Genomic DNA, 20,585 nt, shown 5'->3' with positions numbered 1-20,585 from the left:
CGCTGGTAATTCGTTGCACAGAAACTGGCGATACACAATGGCTGTTAATCTGCTTGTTAACGTTTATGGCTCTACGAATCTGTCATTGCCAGTTGCCACCCACGCATTGATATTGTTGCGATCCCGATGTCTCACCTCCACGATTCTTCGAGGCTCTGCGCCTGCCCGCACGTGTGTATTGTGGTAATTTACTAGGCCACAGGAAGATGGCCTACACCACTGAATAGTGCACACTACTAGTCATAAGTAAAACGACCCAAATCTCAACAGGTATTAGTTTCAGGACACACAATTATAGGAATTTTTCTTCTAGCTTTGACCAATACTACCCCTGTAGGAATATGTGACACCTTTTTTGAGAAACATTCTGTGTTGTCTGAGTAGACTAATTCCAACTGTGAGTCACTGAAGCTATAGTCATAGATTACTTTTCTGCGTTTCATGAAGTTCACAATAAGCGAGAGTGTACACAGCTGATTTTTGTCATCGTGATTGTTTCGTCATTCACGTCTAGTCTGTGGACATATACATAGACGTGCACATGTTATGATGTGCCAGCTAGGTGACACTCTTTGTTTGCTGGTTCTTGAACAAGCCCGTGACAAAATTGTCGCACTTTGTGCATTCTTCACTTCCTGTTTGGTTTCCATCCATCGACACACTGACACGCAAACACGGCATCAACGTCTTCGTACAAGCATTGTTTCCAGTGGTCACAGGCTCCTTTCTCTGTTGTAATATATCACATATGAACTGTGACCACTGAAGACAGTGCCACAGGTTTCCCAAAAGTTCATACACGTCGTACGTATTAACATACATAAATCCGCCAGATGGTAAAAGGTCTAAATTAATTTTAATTTCTGGTAAGTTCCTATGGGACCAAACTGCGGAGGTCATCGGTCCCTAGGCTTACACACTACTTAATCTAACTTACGCTAAACACACACACACACACACACACACACACACACACACACACACACACACACACGACCATGCCAAAGGGAGGACTCGAACCTCCGAAGGGGGGGGGGGGGGACCCGCGCGAACCGTGGCAAGGCGGTTCATTCGACATCGAAAATGCTCTTTTTATAGAAGAAGTGGAAAAAGTGCCAGCACTTTTCGACAAAAATTTTAAGCATTATATGGACATTATTGTCATGGTCCGCGCTGCTCACCCCGTTGGAGGTTACAGTCTTCCGTCGCGCATGGGTGTGTGCGTTGTCCTTAGCGTAAGTTAGATTAAGTAGTGAGTAAGCCTAGGGACCGGTGACTCAGTAGTTCGGTCCCATACGATCTTACCACAAATTTCCAAATGAAAATAAAAGGACTGGAAGAAATCAATCTAACAGTTTTTCCAAGTGCTGGGGACAACTTGTGTTCAGCTGGGACAGACAATCTCGCGTTCGTATTTTTGTGTGTTAATATAGGGAAAATGCGAAATAATTCATCAAAACTATCTACGCTCATTCGAAAATATTGAAAAAATTTCTTTGAATGATCGAAGTTCGTGAAACGTTCTGTAAAACTTTCCACTTATTAGCCTGTCATTCCGAAGGGAGGTTATCAACTACTTTTTTATTATACTTTTTTTACGCCTCATGAGTTCGCAAATAACGCCCATCTCGAAACTTCCTGGCAGATTAAAACTGTGTGCCGGACCGAGACTCGAACTCGGGACCTTTGCCTTTCGCGGGCAAGTGCTCTACCAACTGAGCTACCCAAGCACTCACGCCCCGTCCTCACAGCCTTACTTCTGCCAGTACCTCTCATTCTGAATGCCCATCTCTTCAAAATCCATACCGACGAACGACTCTTGGATTTCAAAAAAATGTTTTGCGATTGTAGTCCTTTGATGACGTGACATGGCACTGAGAAACTTTTTTGTCTCGATGACAAAAATCGCCCGTGCGTGCTAGACCTAATAGCAGTAAAAGCTATCACGGCAGTGACACTGCACAGTCGTCTGTGCATCGACCTTAAACGGAAAGCGTCTGAGGTGAGAGGCAGGGGTCCGCAGCTCGTGGTCGTGCGGTAGCGTTCTCGCTTCCCGCGCCCGGGTTCCCGGGTTCGATTCCCGGCGGGGTCAGGGATTTTCTCTGCCTCGTGATGACTGGATGTTGTGTGCTGTCCTTAGGTTAGTTAGGTTTAAGTAGTTCTAAGTTCTAGGGGACTGATGACCATAGATGTTAAGTCCCATAGTGCTCAGAGCCATTTGAACCATTTTTTGAGAGGCAGGGCAGCGGCGGGCTGTACCTGTGGCGGCGTGCAGGTAGACGACGGATCGCTGCGACTGCTGGCTGGAGTCGCCCTCGGTGGTGGACTCCGCCGACGAGGTGGCCACGTCGCCGGCGCTACGGTGGTGCCGCCGCTCGCCGCCCGCCTTCAGGGTTCCGGAAGGCGGCGCGCCGGTGCTGGTCGGCACCTGCTTTCCAACAACAATGGCATCAACACCTCAGTCCGCAGTTATCGGGCACAGGGCACAGACAATTTTCCTGTTACCCTTTGTCCTAGAGTGTGCGTCAAGACAGAAGGCGCCTCTGCGGGGAGGGGGGGAGAGAGAGGGAGAGAGAGAGAGAGAGAGAGAGAGAGAGAGAGAGAGAGAGAGGGGGGTGGGGGGGGGCGTGGAGGGGACGAGATCGGATTACCCATGGCGGCAGGGAAGGGGAGAAACCTTCCATATTGCCAAGTCTTACTAAGTATTTATGCAGACAATGAATAACATCTGTGACATGTCATTGTCTGTTGAATGTAATCATGCCGCTTGCGGTCGTTAAAAATATTTATTACGATTGCAATTTCTGCATGCTGTCATTTTCAAATATAGCAGGATGTTAAAGCCCCTCTACAGTGTTAAGTCGAAAGATGGTGGAACATGGCTCCCAGGAGTCTGGATCCAAATACGTATGGAGGTGTAAGTATACCCGCTTTTCCACACACCATGTTAGCACAAACCATGTGGGTGTTACTGTACTTCCCATAGGTTGTGTGAAAAAGTGAGTAAAATTATACGTCTACACGCATTTGTATTCAGACTGCTAGGAACTATGTTCCAGCATGACGTCCGCAGCTCGTGGTCGTGCGGTAGTGTTCTCGCTTCCCACGCCCGGGTTCGATTCCCGACGGGGTCAGGGATTTTCTCTGCCTCGTGATGACTGGGTGTTGTGTGATGTCCTTAGGTTAGTTAGTTTTAAGTAGTTCTAAGTTCTAGGGGACTGATGACCATAGATGTTAAGTCCCATAGTACTCAGAGCCATTTTTTCCAGCATGACTTAATATTGTAGAGTGGTTATAACATCCTGCTTTGCTTCAAAATGAGAAAACTTCGAAATTGCAATGGCAATACATATTTATAACGGGCATATCGGGAATGACTACATTCAATAATAGCCGTAAGACTTTTCCTGACTGTGGACATTGAAGCCAGTTCCCGGTGTCTGAGGGACGAGGTATTTTTTCCATCCTCGAGCTGATGGTCCTGTCTTCCTGTAATCCTCCTAAAAGGGTTTTGTCGGGACCAACTTTGGTGGCTTAAAAGCTTGACTTTCAGTAACGGTAGTTGGATTTTCCGGCATCTCTTGGAAAGGAACTTTGAAAAGTCCTGCCACAAAGCAGCACCTCGCGGAGAAATGCTATTAACGGGAGCAGAAAATTCGCTCCTGAAGATGATTGGCAAAAGGCCTGGATCTAAAAAAAATTGTGGAATACTTTTGTAGCCCGGGAAAAGTGAGTCCGCCTTTAGCCCATAGGTGGTATTTTACGTACCGTACGTACGAAATAACACGAATGGAGCCTGTACAATACACAATATGAAAATATTGAAAAAGAAACGAAAGGCATTGTAATATGCTTAAAGAAAAGAAGAACGAAGTATAAGTTATGGCCATAAACAGTAGAACAAGTGAGAGCATTCACGTATTTGGGAAGGTGGTTTAGGAGAAGAGGTACATTATGAACAGCACTCAGTCAGAACGGCGCTGGCGAAGGAGGCATTTCAAAAGCAGAAAAGACTCCCTGCTAGTGCTTTGAACATGGAATTAAATAAAACGGCTAGTGAAATGCCTGGTACGGAGTGTGGCCTCGTACAGAGCAGAAGCATGGACATTGATTAAACAGGACGACAGGAGAACTGAAGTTTGTTAAAGGCGGGTATGACGCGTAATGGAGATCGGCTGGGTAGATAGTTGGGAAAGACAAGGTACTGAGAAGATCGGAGGAGCCAGGAAGCAAAATTCCATCGTGTGTGTTCGACGATTGGGGTAAAGGCTTTAAGAGCATTCATACGTGACGTGGAATGTAAGAAGAAAGAGGACAAATCATAACTAGAAACAAATAATTCTCTGGTTTTCCTTAGAAAAGTCACAGATTGGGAAGTTTGAGATTAAGTCTGTGACTATAACAGTGGATAAAGGTAGAAGCAGGATATGCGGTTTTAATTAAAAGTCCGAAGTCCATTCCGAAGCCTTGTCGTGCTGATTCCTGCATTTCTCTGCCTCACCCCTCCTTCCCTGTATCGCAGTGAAGGCTGCTGCAGTAAGCATCCGAAGCTCTATAGCCTCCCGTCCGCAGCTCGTGGTCTAGGGATGCCGGCACGGTAGCTCAGTGTGTTTCGGTCAGAGGGTTACCTGTCCTCTGTAATAAAAAAAAAAAAAAAAAAAAAAAAAAAAACTGAGTTCATCGATCAACGACGAACTTAAACAGGTGTCTTACGACGTCCGCCCCGAGCCGATGCAACGAACAAAAGCGATCAAAAATGAGATTAAAAAAAAAAAAAAAGCGGGGCTAGCGTTGCTGCCTCTGGATCACAGGGTCACGTGTTCGATTCCCGGCTGGGTTGGGAATTCTTTCTGCCCGGGGACTGGATGTTGGTGTTGTCATCATTTCATCATCATCATCATCATCATCATCATCATTTGTGAGAGTGACAAGATTGGATTGTGAAAAAGTAAATGGACTGTGTAACAATTGGGACTTTGTACGTGCGCTGATGACCGCGCAGTTGAGCGCCCCACAAACTCATCATCATCTATAGCCCCCTCTGTTCGATGATAGAGAACGAGACATATTGCATCCTACGCACTAATTCTTCATGAGTGAAATTGGCTGGTATTGAAGTTGTTATTAATATTACTTATTACTTTCTAGTTTACTTTAGATATGGACTTCGGTGGCAGCCCACAATATACACCACTGGAAAGTTGTTACAACGCTACGACAAATGTCTGCAGAAAGTATGGCTAAATGTTGCAAATAAAGCATTTATGATTTTCACTGTGGTTTCCATTTCGCGACCGATCGGACCTTTAAATGAAAAACAAAGTATTTCCACTCCTCTAACTACTTCGGGATAGGAACTTTGCGTCTTGGAAGTAATTCTGAGCCAGTTAATGCTTTGAAATGTCAGGGACAACAAGGGCAGTCAGTACGCGCGCCTTAAGTTCAACAAAAAATAGTGTTTACTAAAAAATGTTGTACATTACAGAAGGTATTTAAAATGGCGAGCACCAAATTCAGTAGAGACATACCGTTATTCTAGAAAAAATTGGCGCACTCTACCAAGAATTGCACGAGCATCATCAGACGCTGCAAGCAGCCTGGCGAGACACATTTTTGCGTCAGGAACTGATGTCACATATTAGGCATTTTGTATTCCCAACAAAAACAAAATAATTTAAAAAAATAAAATAAATGAAGGGTGTGAAATGGAAAAAGTTCTATAAACGCTTTCTCAGAACTTTTGTGTTCTGGGTAATGTGTTGCACATCCCTAGACTTGTTTCACATGTCAAATCACAGAGAAAATTCTTCAAACATGCATTACTGGAAGGTACACGGCCATTGTGCAAAGTAGTGCTTCCCTCTGGAATTCTAAGTGCCATGCGTCAAGGTCTTTGTTCTGAAACATTTATACACGACTACTGAGTCACCTAAAGCAATGAACTCATTCCATCTAATTTCAATGCATACAACATCTTTGATTTTAAAGATTATGGTGAAACATTGTTGTCAATGTAGGCGTGTAAGATCTCCAGATACAGTATGATCACATGGGCTCATACTGATCCATCTCAAGTAGCTATTAAAACTGCTTACTTTGAAACAGAAGAACGGAAAAATGTCAGTGTATTCAAACGAGGGAACCAATAGTCGAAGGTAGTGAGACAGTATTGTAGCGCATCCCCGATGTTATTCAATCTGTATATTGAGCAGACAGTAAAGGAAACCAAATAAAATTTCGAGCAGGGATTAAAGTTCAAGGAGAAGAAATAAAAACTTTGAGGTTTACTGACAACGCCGTAATTCCGTCAGAGACAGTAAAGGACTTGGAAGAGGAGCTGGAAGGGACGGACAGTGTCTTGAAAGAATGATACAAGACGAACATCATCGAGGGCTAAACAATCTTAATGGAATGTAGTCGAATCACATCAGGTGATGCTAAGGGAATTAGATTAGGAAACGAGACACTTAAAGTAGTAGATGAGTTTTGCTATTTGGGTAGAAAAAAAACAGATGATGGCCAAAGTAGAGAGGATATAAAATGTGGACTGGCAATGGCAAGAAAAGCGTTTCTGAAAGAAGAGAAATTTGTTAACATCGAATATAGAAGTAAGTGTTAGGAAGTCTTTTCTGAAAATATTTGTATGGAGTGTAGTCATGTGTGGAAGAGACACATAGACAGTTTAGCCAAGAAGAGAGTAGAACCTTACAGAAGAATACTGAAGATTAGATCGGTAGGTCGCGTAACTAATGAGGAGGTACTGAACAGAACTGGGGAGAAAAGAAATTGTGGCACAACTTGACTAAAAGAAGGGATCGGTTGATAGGATTCATTCTGAGACATTAAGGGCTCACCAGTTTATTATTGGAGGGAAGCGTGGGCGGTAAAAATCGTAGACGGAGACGAAAAGATGAATACGGTAAGCAAATTCAGAAGGATGCAGGTTGCAGTAGTTAATCGGAGATGAAGAGGCTTGCACAGGATGGCAGCAGCATGGAAAGCTGCATCAAACCAGTCTTTGGACTGATGAGTACAACAACTCAACTCAGAAGAGGAAAGACAGTGGCAGATGAATGCCATGCCGTGAAAGATCAGTCTTGCAAAACAGAAATACCTGTTCACGATGTTGCCATTTCCTTCTTAACAGCTCAAGGAGCTTTACACTAACTCTGCAGCATCTGATCCCAAGATTGGAGTTGTGTAAGAAACAGAAGTCAATACTGAGGAATTATCTCCCATGAATTTAATTTTGTTACTCATGACAAAAAAGGTAAAAGACATAAGAAATGGTTTTTGTTGGCTACAGTTTAGTGTTTCCGTGGTAATGCACTTGGAACAACAACTTTTTTATTATGAGACCTTAACTTTTCCCGCCGAATTGAATGTTCAAATAACTTACGGCTTTGCCGCCGGGTGACGTCGTAGACCACCGCCGATATTTCGAGAGGAGCACAGCCTGCCATTCTCAAGGCACAAATGCAAGGAGGAAGCAATGTGCAAGGGAATTTAATACCTTGGTTCACAGAGGAGAAACAAGGAAGATACCACACACAGAACAAGTGTCATCACAGACAAAGATAACCAACATCAGAAATATTGATAGTGACTATTAATCAAAAGGTGAGGTAGCACTAATTCTGTCCCTCTGTTTTTTTGACGAGAGACAGAGACGGATTTCAAGCAGCATTTAAACAAAATCCACCATCTCTGTTCATAAGGTTGCTTGATAGTTTGATTTCAACAGCTTCCTTAATAAGACTATCCCAATAGCTGGACGTGCACGCCAGAATCTCCGTGTTGTTGTATTCCCTAGGATGACCGGTGTCAAGGCAATGTTGTGCGATAGCGGATTTGCTCGGCTGTTGTAAGAGTGTGTGACGCTAATGTTCAATACACCGGTCTTCCGCAGTCCTGATTGTCTGACCAATGTATGACATGCCACAACTGCAAGGAATACGATGGACACCAGCCTTACGCAAACCAAGATCATCTTTTACGAACGCCAACAGGGCCTTAATCTTAGAAGGTGGTCGAAAAACACATTTCACATCATATTTCAGCAAAATACGGCCAATCCTGTTGGAAATGCTTCCTGCGTAAGGTAATAAGGCCGTAGACTTAGGTTCCACTTCGTTGTTATCGTCACTCACCCGTTGCATGGAAGGCTGAGAGCGCAACGCACGTTTGATCTGCCTCTAGTGTTGACGCTTGTTCTGTGTGTGGTATCTTCCTTGTTTCTCCTATTTGAACCGAGGTATTAAATTCCCCTGCACATTGCTTCCTCCTTGCATTTGTGCTCCTGTCGAAATATCGGCGGTGGTCGACGACGTCACCCGACAGCAAACCCGTAAGTTATTTGAACAACTTTCTTATTGGCACTTAGACCTAGTCAGTTTCCTCGTATGGCACTTAGAACATTCTTGATAAATTACTTATTTCCTAATTTGTCTAATATTTTTCACATTGATGTGGTGGGCATTAAAATTCTGTGGTAGCAGAATAACTTCCTAATTTTTTGGATAGACATAAGTTGTACAAAAAGGGAAGCATGTTCTTTGATTATTCTCCTGATAAATCTGGGATTTGGCTCTTAGATCGTTTTCCACTTCCATTCTTAAGGTCACGACTGCTTAATTTGTAAACTATCACGTTACACGTAGGTATCGCGCAAGCGATGTACAGGAGAGGGTGTTCAGAGTGCGGGCAGCTCAGCTACAATACCTGCAGAGTCTTACTGCTGGCCTGCAGCGCGCTGTTGGTCTTGTAGCGGCGGCTGAGAGGCGCCGCCGGCGGCGGGATGGAGATGACCGACTCGGCGTCCGTGTCGCCGAAGAAGCGCAGGCTCTTGCCGCCCCCGCCGGGAGTCGAGTGGTGCCGCGGCGACGTCTCGTCCTCCGTCACCCCGGCGTCCGTTGTCTCCATGTCAGACTGGCCGAGGGGAGACAACAACCGTCACTCTCTCTCTCTACTTACAACTCTATGAGAGGCACTCAAAATTTTTAAATTGTTACTTCGAAAAAAATTAATTAATTAATTTTTCATTTGAAACTTCCTGGCAGATTAAAACTGTGCGCCGAACCGAGTCTCGAACTCGGGACCTTTGCCTTTCGTGGGCAAGGCAAAGGTCCCGAGTTCGAGTCTCGGGTCGGCACACAGTTTTAATCTGCCAGGAAGTTTCATATCAGCGCACACTCCGCTGCAGAGTGGAAATCTCATTCTGGAAACATCCCCTAGGCTGTGGCTAAGCCATGTCTCCGCAATATCCTTCGTTTCAGGAGTGCTAGTTCTGCAAGGTTCGCAGGAGAGCTTCTGCAAAGTTTGGAAGGTAGGAGACGAGGTACTGGCAGAAGTGAAGCTGTGAGGAGGGGGCGTGAGTCGTGCTTGGGTAGCTCAGTTGGTAGAGCACTTGCCCGCGAAAGGCAAAGTCCCGAGTTCGAGTCTCGGTCCGGCACACAGTTTCAATCTGCCAGGAAGTTTCATATCAGCTCACATCCCGCTGCAGAGTGAAAATCTCATTTTGGAATTTTTCATTTGTTTGCAGATACATGTGTAGAGGCCTGGTACACACTGAAATCCTCGTGCCGGACTACAGTAGCAAGCCGCTAAAGGTGCTCAGCCCTGGAGTATCGTGCGGTAATTCGTTTTCTGCTTTCGAAGGGAAACAACCCTGCAACCACTATGCTGAGTTTGTGGAAGTGTACGGCAACAAATCACGCTGCTACGAGATGGGGCCGTAACATAACGGGACTATTGCTGTAAAACATTTTATTTAAAAAACGCACATATTCAGTTATTGTCACCCGCATTATACTCCCCTCCTCTATCCCTTCAACGCTCCATGCGTATTTCCCATTGATGGAAACAGTGCTGGAAGCCTTCCTCTTAACTCCTTGACGACGCGTGCCTCTTTTACTTTCACTGCTTCAATGTACTGACCTCTTGTTCCTTTTAATGCAGATTTGACCCTGGGGAATAGTTAAATAACATCGTGCTAGGTCAGGCCAATAAGGCGTGTGATCTAACATTGAAACGCTGTACTTCGCTAGAAACCTTAACAGACAATGCGGTATGAACCGGTGCTTTTGCCGAGCCCATGACCTTCCACAATTGGGGTAGTTTTTTTCTTTCTTTCTTATTTTCTCACCGAATTGAGCAAGGATCGAAGGTAGTAATGCTGATTAATAGCGCGATCTTCACGAATTCAGTGAAGACTGTAACGGGACATCCTGCTCTAAAATTACTTTTCCTCAACAGTAGTTGTCGATACCAGTATTATTTTACGAGTTTTGGACAGGTCACTATTATCTCAGCAGATTTTCTGTAAACTTCCATATAATTTATACAGTATGTTATATTTCAAGCTAAAATTTGTGAAAAGGAATTACTTTATTTTGGATGTTATTATCGATAAGTACTAGTTCTAAATGTACAGTTAAAATTATTTTTCTTACAAACATTTGAAATTACTAATTATTTGGCACACTTAAAATTTCAATTATTAATTACGCAATCTAGTACTGTTTACTATGTTTATTTCCGGATTCATTTATGAAATAATAATCGAAACTAATAGAAATTCATTTGTCAAGAAAAATTGTAAACCCTTTGGAATATTGTTATTTCCTCGGAATGAGCCAGTGGTAAGCATGCTTCTGATGTGATCGGCCATATTTTTGCAGTTTGTGCGAATAATATAATTTCGGATTTGTTAATGTGAAAAATCAAAAGACTGTATGATATACTGAAATGTGACAAAATATATTAACGAAACAATAAAACTTCGTGAGAATTTCAGCTTCATGCATCAGACCCCTAGACAAAAGGAACTGGTGCCAACTCTACGTGAAAAGATAAGTAAACTAGAAAGTTTATTGTAATCTTCGTTCCTCTAAAATCTACATAAAAGACTAATCTGGATAATAGCTGCAAATAGGAAGGAGAGGGGAGATTACAAGGTACACAATTCCGTGAATATCGAAAAAGCTGTCATCGCTTTGAATCATGATTTCCTCATTCGAGCTTTTTTCGCTCTCGGTGAACACAAACATTTTCACGAGCTTCTTTTTGTTCGATTGTGGCCCCCCCTCCCCCTACACACACACACACACACACACACACACACACACACACACACACACAAGCGCGACACACACAAGCGCGCGCGCGCTCGCGCACAGTTGTCGTGTTGTTAAATTGGTTATGTAAAATTTGCCTTACACATTGTTTGTCAATTCCTACACTTTAAGCGATCGATCGAATAACGAACCGACGGCTGTATCGAATCAGATTATCTACTTTTTCGATATTTCTATTCATTTTTGATATTGAAGGATGTCCCGGGCGTGAGGCATCTTCAGCATCCTCTCGGCCATCTTGGAAACGCTTGAGCCACTCAAAAACTTACGTACATAATAAACAGTCTTCGCAATACACTTCTCTTTGTAAAAGATAGATTTAAGTAGCAGTTTCTCCAAGTTTCATGTAAAACTTCACAATTCGTGGCTCTGTTATCACACTTATAATTTTTCTGGCAATTCTAGTTGCCGCCCCAGTCTACTTTAAATTTCACCTTACACACGAACAGAATTGCCGAGGCTTTCCATGTTTCGGAATAATAATGGTGGCACTGAGAATTTTGATCTAAGAAGAAGGCGTGCCAGGGTAGTTCGTGCTGATGTTTGACTCTCTGTGGCAAGGTGCTTAATGGCTAATGCAACAGCCTAGTAACAAGGAGACCCGGGTTCGATTCCCGGCCTTGGCACAAATTCTCTCTCGTCACTTCAGTCTGCATACATAAAATCATATCTGTATGATACCGGTAGAATCTCTAAAATTTTTGTCATTTCATGTGAAGTTAAAACATTCTTGAAAGTCTTGGAATCCCTGAGACCGATATTTACCCAGTACCAATAACGATAACAGGCAGAAATTGGCGAGATCCTCGATTCTGGGACTGAATGAATAATTAATTAAGTTTTCCCTGAACCCTCAGTCCGTGAGTGCTACTCGCACCTGGCTATTTTTATTTTTGAGAGTGCCTTCTGGTAGCTCACACATCTCCAGCCACCCATCGGCTGCATGTGTGTCATCTGGTGACATAAAACCGCGTTACAAAGATAGGATTTGCCAGCTGTGTGCAGCAAGTAGATGACAAAGCAAAACTGCAAGTTAAATGCTTTAGGGGGTCTTGCGCTCGCACAGTGTCTAATGAAAATCGTCGTTTCTGGAGAGCAAAACTGTCAGTTAAAGGGTTGTGGAAACGGGTGTACAGTTGTCATGCAGTGGTTCCCTCCACTGGACACTGAAATTGAGTATGGCGGCTGCCTTGGAGCTCTTACAGAGCAGCTGTTATATGTTACACCAGTTTTCAACCTCTCCTTTCTCTCATATCTAGCATCACCACAACAAGAACACAAACATTTCAAAAGCTTTTACGCCGGCTTCTTACGCCAAAGTCGTCTGCATACTGCTGCAAGGGTCACTTCGCTCGCCTGATCGGTGTAATAAATGAAACAGGTTCTTACGTAATCCGTCGCGGTTGTACTGTCGTGCCGGAACGGGAGAAAGCCGTATCAAGCCACAGGCCCATCTGGCGCCATCGACTGAAGAACAGTAACGATGCGGTTCCCGAATTCGTTGCTAAGTAAACTGATATGACGCCTCGCGACACTCACGCGTCCTTCTAGCTAATTGTTCAGGGGACGAAAAGCAGCATGTGCGGTCTGTCGAAGGGAAAGCTGCTGCTGCATATGGCGCCTTGGCTAATAAAATGTCTGTATGTCAAAATCTACGGACATTATCACAACCGCTGACCATCGCCAAATTAGGTATCCGTAGTCGGCAAGGCCGACTTTCTCTCGCAGCAGGCGGGGGCGAAAGCGTAGTAACAGCAGGCTGGCGGGCACTCGCTCTTCGCCCTGCGCTATGATCCGTGTCCGGACAGTGCGTTGAGTCCAGCCTGTAGTGGATACTATCAGGGGCGGCTTAGCCACGGAAGACATGCTACGGGACCCCCTCTGTCAGACGTCTCAGCCACACTTCCCAACTTTCCGAGAGAAATTCAATTACTACTGAATTAAAATTAAGATTGTGTGGACACAATTGTGCAGTATTTCTAAAGCACTGGAAATAACAGGTGACCGAAATGAGTTGGCGTGTACTTTCAAACTTATCAAGAATACACACGCCTCATTTATACGCCATTAAACCAGATTTCACGTATTACAAATTGGCACAAGAGTCTTATCAGTGAAAAAATTCTCCTATTGGAGCTAAAAAGCGCTAATATGCTTCTGGTTTTAAAAGAAGGTGACGGAAAAGTGGAATACAGCTGCCTCATTTTACCTTCCACATCACCTTTAAAATTTTTCACATTTTGGTATGCGAACAAATTCGCACTCTTTTTAGCATGCAAATGACGTATCATTCCCACAAGCTTCCCTAACTGTACCTCGTTCACATCCACTAGGCCATCGTTTCCATCCGCTGCCACTCGCCTGTTCTCACTCATTCAGCCTAACTCAATGTCATTATTCTTTGTTTATCTTGGTCACAGTCCGCTGTCTCACAGTAACAGTCTCCTTCGTTCTGCCCTAGTACTACTATCTCCCTCTTGTTAGTATCTCATTCATCTGATTCATTGCTTCCAACAGCTGCTGTCTCTTCTCTCTCTCTAGGCCATTTCCAAGTATCTGGATATTTGTAGAACATACTACTGTCAAAAATCAGGGACGGCACATTATACAATATCAGTCTCTTGCGCATGTTGTATTTGAAGAGTGTCCACGGGCTTTGTACTTGTGAATGCAAATGATGTGGTGTTTAATGAAAACCTGCACCACTAGCACCATTAATACGGGTACACGCTACAAGATTAAAGTTGCTGAATGGAAGGTATGTTGAATTATGTCTTTTTTGTATACCATGAAATAAGTGACTCAGTTTTCGACAGCTGCAATAGGTATTACTCCAAGAATTGTTTTTGTTGCTTTTTGGCAGTTTAAAATTAAGTATCTTTCACATAAGAAAATATGGAGTACAGACAGAAAGGCATCTAATTTCTTGTGAACGGTTTCTTGTGTTAAATTATACTTATAATTACAACAGGAGTCCTTCGCATTCAAAATTAAAAGTGCATATTACTCTATGAAACAACCTTGGTATGCTTTTATACATCGGTAGTCATTTGGCAATATTTGGATCTATTTAACGTGTAAATGATAAACTAATTTAGGAGAAAGCTAATTTAGTTACGTAGTGTCTTTAGTATCAATATCATAAAATTGAAGTCTTCTACTTCGTTGCATGTTCGAATGGCTGAGTGGCCTTAGGTTGTAATGTACTTGATATGTGGGTGTACAGATTTGATCCATGTAAGGCAGTTTATTTCAGTTATTTCAAGTACAAATTTAACAATATGGTACATACGAGGGGCGCTCAATAAGTAATGCAACACCTTTTTTTTCTAGGCCAGTTTCGGTTGAAAAAATGCGGAATTTGTTGTGGTTCATCGTGAGATTTTCTCGCTTCAGTCCCTAAGTTTTATGAAGTTCCAATGGGTAGCTGCGCTTACGTGGGCTTCAAAACGGCGTCTGTAACGGAGTTGCCTTCAAAGCAGAGAGCTGTCACTGAATTTCTTTTGGCGGAAAACTAGAGCATCGCATATATAGGGTGGTCCATTGATAGTGACCGGATCAAATATCTCTCGAAATAAGCATCAAACGAAAAAACTCCAAAGAACGAAACTCGTCTAGCTTGAAAGGGGAAACCAGATGGCGCCATGGTTGGCCCGCTAGATGGCGCTGCCATAGGTCAAACGGATATCAACTGCGTTTTTTTAAAATAGGAACTCCCATTTTTATTACATATTCGTGTAGTACGTAAGGAAATATGAATGTTTTAGTAGGACCACTTTTTTCGCTTTGTGATAGATGGCGCTTTAATAGTCGCAAACGTATAAATATGTGTTATCACGCAACATTCCGCCAGTGCGGACGGTATTTGCTTCGTGATACATTATCCGTGTTAAAATGGACCGTTTACCAATTGCGGAAAAGGTCGAAATCGTGTTAATGTATGGCTATTGTGATCAAAATGCTCAACGGACGTGTGCTATGTGTGCTGCTCGGTATCCTGAACGACATCATCCAAGTGCCCGGAACGTTCGCCGGATAGTTACGTTATTTAAGGAAACAGGAAATGTTCAGCCACGTGTGAAACGTCAACCACGACCTGCAACAAATGATGATGCTCAAGTAGGTGTTTTAGCTGCTGCCGCGGTTAATCCTCACATCAGTAGCAGACAAATTGCGCGAGAATCGCGAATCTCAAAAACGTCGGTGTTGAGAATTCTACATCAGCATCGATTGCACCCGTACCATATTTCTATGCACCAGGAATTGCATGGCGACGACTCTGAACGTCGTATACAGTTCTGCCACTGGGCACAAGAGAAATTACGGGACGATGACAGATTTTTTGCACGCGTTCTATTTAGCGACGAAGCGTCGTTCACCAACAGCGGTAACGTAAACCGGCATAATATGCACTGTTGGGCAACGGAAAATCCACGATGGCTGCGACAAGTCAAACATCAGCGCCCTTGGCGGGTTAATGTATGGTGCGGCATTATGGGAGGAAGGATAACTGGCCCCCATTTTATCGATGGCAATGTAAATGGTGCAATGTATGCTGATGTCCTACGTAATGTTCTACCGATGTTACTACAAGATGTTTCACTGCATGCCAGAATGGCGATTACTTCCAACATGATTGATGTCCGGCACATAGCTCGCGTGCGGTTGAAGCAGTATTTAATAGCATATTTCATGACAGGTGGATTGGTCGTCGAAGCACCATACCATGGCCCGCACGTTCACCGGATATGACGTCCCCGGATTTCTTTCTGTGGGGAAAGTTGAAGGATATTTGCTATCGTGATCCACCGACAACGCCTGACAACATGCGTCAGCGCACTGTCAATGCATGTGCGAACATTACGGAAGGCGAACTACTCGCTGTTGAGAGGAATGTCGTTACACGTATTGCCAAATGCATTGAGGTTGACGGACATCATTTTGAGCATTTATTGCATTAATGTGGTATTTACAGGTAATCACGCTATAACAGCATGCGCTCTCAGAAATGATATGTTCACAAAGGTACATGCATCACATTGGAACAACCGAAATAAAATGTTCAAAAGTACCTACGTTCTGTATTTTAATTTAAAAAACCTACCTGTTACCAACTGTTCGTCCAAAATTGTGAGCCATATAGCGATAAAAGTGGTCCAACTAAAACATTCATATTACACGAATATGTAATAAAAAATTGGGGTTCCTATTTTTAAAAAAACGCAGTTGATATCCGTTTGAGCTATGGCAGCGCCATCTAGCGGGACAACCATAGCACCATCTGGTTTCCTCCTTAGACAAGTTTCGTTCTTTGTAGTTTTTTCGTTTGACGCTTATTTAGTGAGATATTTGGCCCGGTCACGATCAATGGACCACCCTGTATTTATAGGCACATGCAAAGTGTCTACGGAGACCTGGCAGCGAACAAAAGCACGGCGAGTCCTCGGGTGAGGCATCGGGCATCATCGCAACAAGATTGCGAGAACCTGTCCGATCTCCCAAGCGCCGGCCGGCCGAACACATCTGTGACTCCTGCAATACAAAATTGTTGAGGCTTTCGTGGCCACTTGTTGACAAACTGCCTATTGGCTTCTGTCTCGGGTTCTTCGGCCGACGTTCATCTAATGATTTTTCTGACGTTTCGCCAGCACGAGTGGCTGGCATTGTCAAAGCTTCACCCTCCATTGCCGGTGGTGAACTGGAGCCGAGCTCGCGGGCGCAGGCTATATGTACCTGGCGCACCAACGTCCGAGGGCTTCTCCGCGGTCATTTCCGGTGCGGTTCTCCTCTTGCTACCTGCGACGGTCGTTCGCTGCAGTACGGGAAGCCAGGATCCGTTGACCTTAAGGCTTTCCTCTTTCTTGTTCAAACTGTTCGCGTGTTTTTGTATTTCTACAGCTTCTCTGAACAAGCGCGTGTGATAGTGCTTCTCTACAGCCAGAACTTCCGTGTCGGCGAATTTTATTACATGGTCGGTCTCATTCAGTGCGTGCTCTGCCACGGCCGATTTCTCCACCTGCCCCAACCTGCAATGTCGCTTATGCTCTTTGATCCTGGTGTTAATGTTTATGTCGGAATGACTGGACGATCCATTAACACCAGGATCAAAGAGCATAAGCGACATTGCAGGTTGGGGCAGGTGGAGAAATCGGCCGTGGCAGAGCACGCACTGAATGAGACCGACCATGTAATAAAATTCGCCGACACGGAAGTTCTGGCTGTAGAGAAGCACTATCACACGCGCTTGTTCAGAGAAGCTGTAGAAATACAAAAACACGCGAACAGTTTGAACAAGAAAGAGGAAAGCCTTAAGGTCAACGGATCCTGGCTTCCCGTACTGCAGCGAACGACCGTCGCAGGTAGCAAGAGGAGAACCGCACCGGAAATGACCGCGGAGAAGCCCTCGGACGTTGGTGCGCCAGGTACATATAGCCTGCGCCCGCGAGCTCGGCTCCAGTTCACCACCGGCAATGGAGGGTGAAGCTTTGACAATGCCAGCCACTCGTGCTGGCGAAACGTCAGAAAAATCATTAGATGAACGTCGGCCGAAGAACCCGAGACAGAAGCCAATAGGCACTCCTGCAATGTTGGAACGCGTGGATACGCTCATTCGGGGTGACCGAAGGCTCACAAACACCTCGCCGCACAACTGGGCACGTCTGTTGGTGGTGCTGACATACTCGTTCACAAGTTGGGGTACTCGAAGGAGCGTGCCCGCTGGATTCCACGCCGCCTGACGGAAGATCATGAACAGCAACGAAGGACCATCTGGGCGTAATTGCTGACGCTCTGTGAGGCTGATTGTGAGAATGTTTTGTCGCACATCGTGCAGGCGATGAAAAGTGGGTTCATCACTTCGATCCCGAAACAAAAAGGTAGTCCATGGAGTGGCGCCACACCACTTCCCCTCCGAAGGAAAAGTTCAAAGCCCCAACCTCAGTTGGTACAGTCATGTCGACGGCGTTCTGGGACTCTGAAGGGGTTATGTTTGACGTTCTCCTTCACGCTACAACGATAAACTCTGAAGTGTATTGTGCTACCCTCAGGAAACTGAAGGAACGACTTCAGTGTGTTCGTCGCCACAAAGAAGCAAACGAACTTATCCTCCTTCATAATAACGCAAGGCCTCTCTCACGTCTGCGCACCCGAGAGGAGCTCATAAAACTTCATTGGACTGTTGTTCGTTATCCACCCTATTGCCGGGATCACGCACCTTCCAATTTTCATCTGTTTGGCCCAATGAAGGATGCACTCCGCGGGAAGCAATAGATGGATGATCGGGGAGGTTACTGATGCAGCAACACGCTGGCTCCAGCGTCGAGCATTAGAGTGGTGCCATGTGGGCATGCAGGCCCTCCCAGTAAGGTGGCGTAAGTCCGCCGCATTCAACGGCAATTGTGTTGAAAAATACAGTTTTGTAGCCAAAAGAGTGGGGAATAATGTGGTGTATTGGAATCCTGAATAAAATCAACCTGCTTTCAGAAAAAAAAGAGTCTCATTACTTATAGAAAGCCTCTCGCACAATTTATATAATAGCAAACTTTTCTAGGACGTTTCCCTCTCAACTACACTACTGTCCATTAAAATTGCTACACCATGAAAATGACGTGCTACAGACGCGAAATTTAACCGACAGCAAGAAGATGCTGCGATACGCAAATGATTAGCTTTTCAGAGCATTCACACAAGGTAGGCACCGGTGGCGACACCTACAACGTGCTGACATGAAGAAAAATTTCCAACCGATTTCTCATACACAAACAGCAGTTGACCGGCGTTGCCTGGTGAAACGTTGTTGTGATGCCTCGTGTAAGGAGGAGAAATGCGTACCATCACGTTTCCGTCTTTGATAATGGTCGGATTGTAGCCTATCGCAATTGCGGTTTATCGAATCGCGACATTGCTGCTCGCGTTGACCGAGATCCAGTGACTGTTAGCAGAATATGGAATCGGTGGGTTCAGGAGGGTAATACGAAACGTCGTGCTGGATCCCAACGGCCTCGTGTCACTAGCAGTAAAGATGACAGGCATCTTATCCGCATGGCTTTAACGGATAGTGCAGCCACGTCTCGATCCCTGAGTCAACAAATGGGGACGTTTGCAAGACAACAACCATCTGCACGACAGAACAGTTCGACGACGTTTGCAGCAGCATGGACTATCAACTCGGAGACCATGGCTGCGGTTACCCTTGACGCTGCATCACAGACAGGAGCGCCTGCGGTGGTGTACTCAACGACGAACCTGGGTGCACGAATGGCAAAACGTCATTTTTTCGGATGAATACAGGTACTGTTTACAGCATCATGATGGTCGCATCCGTGTTTGGCGACATCGTGGTGAACGCACATTGGAAGCATGTATTCGTCATCGCCATACTGGCATCTCATCCAGCGCGATGGAATGGGGTGCCATTGGTCACACGTCTCGGTCACCTCTTGTTCGCACTGATGGCACTTTGATTACTGGACGTTACATTTCAGATGTGTTTCGACCCGTGGCTCTACCCTTCATTCGATCCCTGCGAAACCCTACATTTCAGCAGGACAATGCACGACCGCATGTTGCAGGTCCTGTACGGGCCTTTCTGGATACGGAAAATGTTCGACTGCTTCCCTGGCCAGCACATTCTCCAGATCTCTCACCAATTGAAAATGTCTGGTCAATGGTGGCCGAGCAACTGGCTCGTCACAATACGCCAGTCCCTACTCTTGATGAACTTTGGTATCGTGTTGAAGCTGCATGGACAGCTGTACCTGTACACGCCATCCAAGCCCTGTTTGACTCAATGCCCAGGCGTATCTAGGCCGTTATTACGGCTAGAGGTGGTTGTTCTGGTTACTCATTTCTCAGGATCTATGCACCCAAATTGAGTGAAAATGTAATCACATGTCAGTTCTAGTATAATATATTTGTCCAATGAATACCCGTTTATCATCTGAGTTTCCTCTTTGTGTAGCAATTTTAATTGCCAATAGTGTATGTTCTTCGGAAATTGTGGACTACACGTATCTCCAACTGATTTTGGAATGTTTCTGTATTGGATGTGTCTTATGTACAGTGAAGTGTGTATTAAACTACACGAACATCGATCTCAATCCGAATTTTCCAGACCATGTATTTTTATTCTGACCGTCACGCAACAGGGCGTCTAGAACTGGAGTATTTGTTTGTATGCCTTACAGAAATTGCTGAAACACGATTTATATCAAATGTTCGTCCATGTTTATTCGGCGTAATTTCGCTTCTGGTCTCCGATTTAAGGTGGCTCGCATCAGAGGTGTGTCTCGCGCCAGTGAAACACCTGTCTGCGCTGACTTTTCGGGTCGGAAACTGTCGTCATGTGACCAAACCCTCCCAGCTTCACGGAACACATAGCTGCGCGTTGTCTTGGATTCTAAAACCAGCAGCTAACCAGTGTGCTACGATTCCCCAATCTCCTATTGCTTT

At 44.7% G+C, this 20,585-nt stretch overlaps 1 protein-coding gene across 1 annotated transcript in view; it reads right to left on the bottom strand.

Annotated features, from left to right (window-relative positions):
- Positions 1-20,585, bottom strand: part of LOC126195489 (splicing factor, arginine/serine-rich 19) — a 410,081-nt gene that overhangs the window by 11,272 nt on the left and 378,224 nt on the right. The window contains exons 9-10 of the mRNA XM_049934118.1: positions 8,722-8,928; positions 2,260-2,428 (exon numbers count right to left, since the gene is read on the bottom strand). Coding sequence (XP_049790075.1) covers positions 2,260-2,428; positions 8,722-8,928 — 376 coding nt within the window. The remainder of the gene's footprint in view (positions 1-2,259; positions 2,429-8,721; positions 8,929-20,585) is intronic.

Source organism: Schistocerca nitens, chromosome 7 (assembly GCF_023898315.1).
Source record: "Schistocerca nitens isolate TAMUIC-IGC-003100 chromosome 7, iqSchNite1.1, whole genome shotgun sequence".
In the NCBI taxonomy this organism is placed as follows: Eukaryota; Metazoa; Arthropoda; class Insecta; order Orthoptera; family Acrididae; genus Schistocerca; species Schistocerca nitens.
Note: the sequence above shows the minus strand (reverse complement) of the source record. Positions and strands in the feature narration are given on the sequence as shown.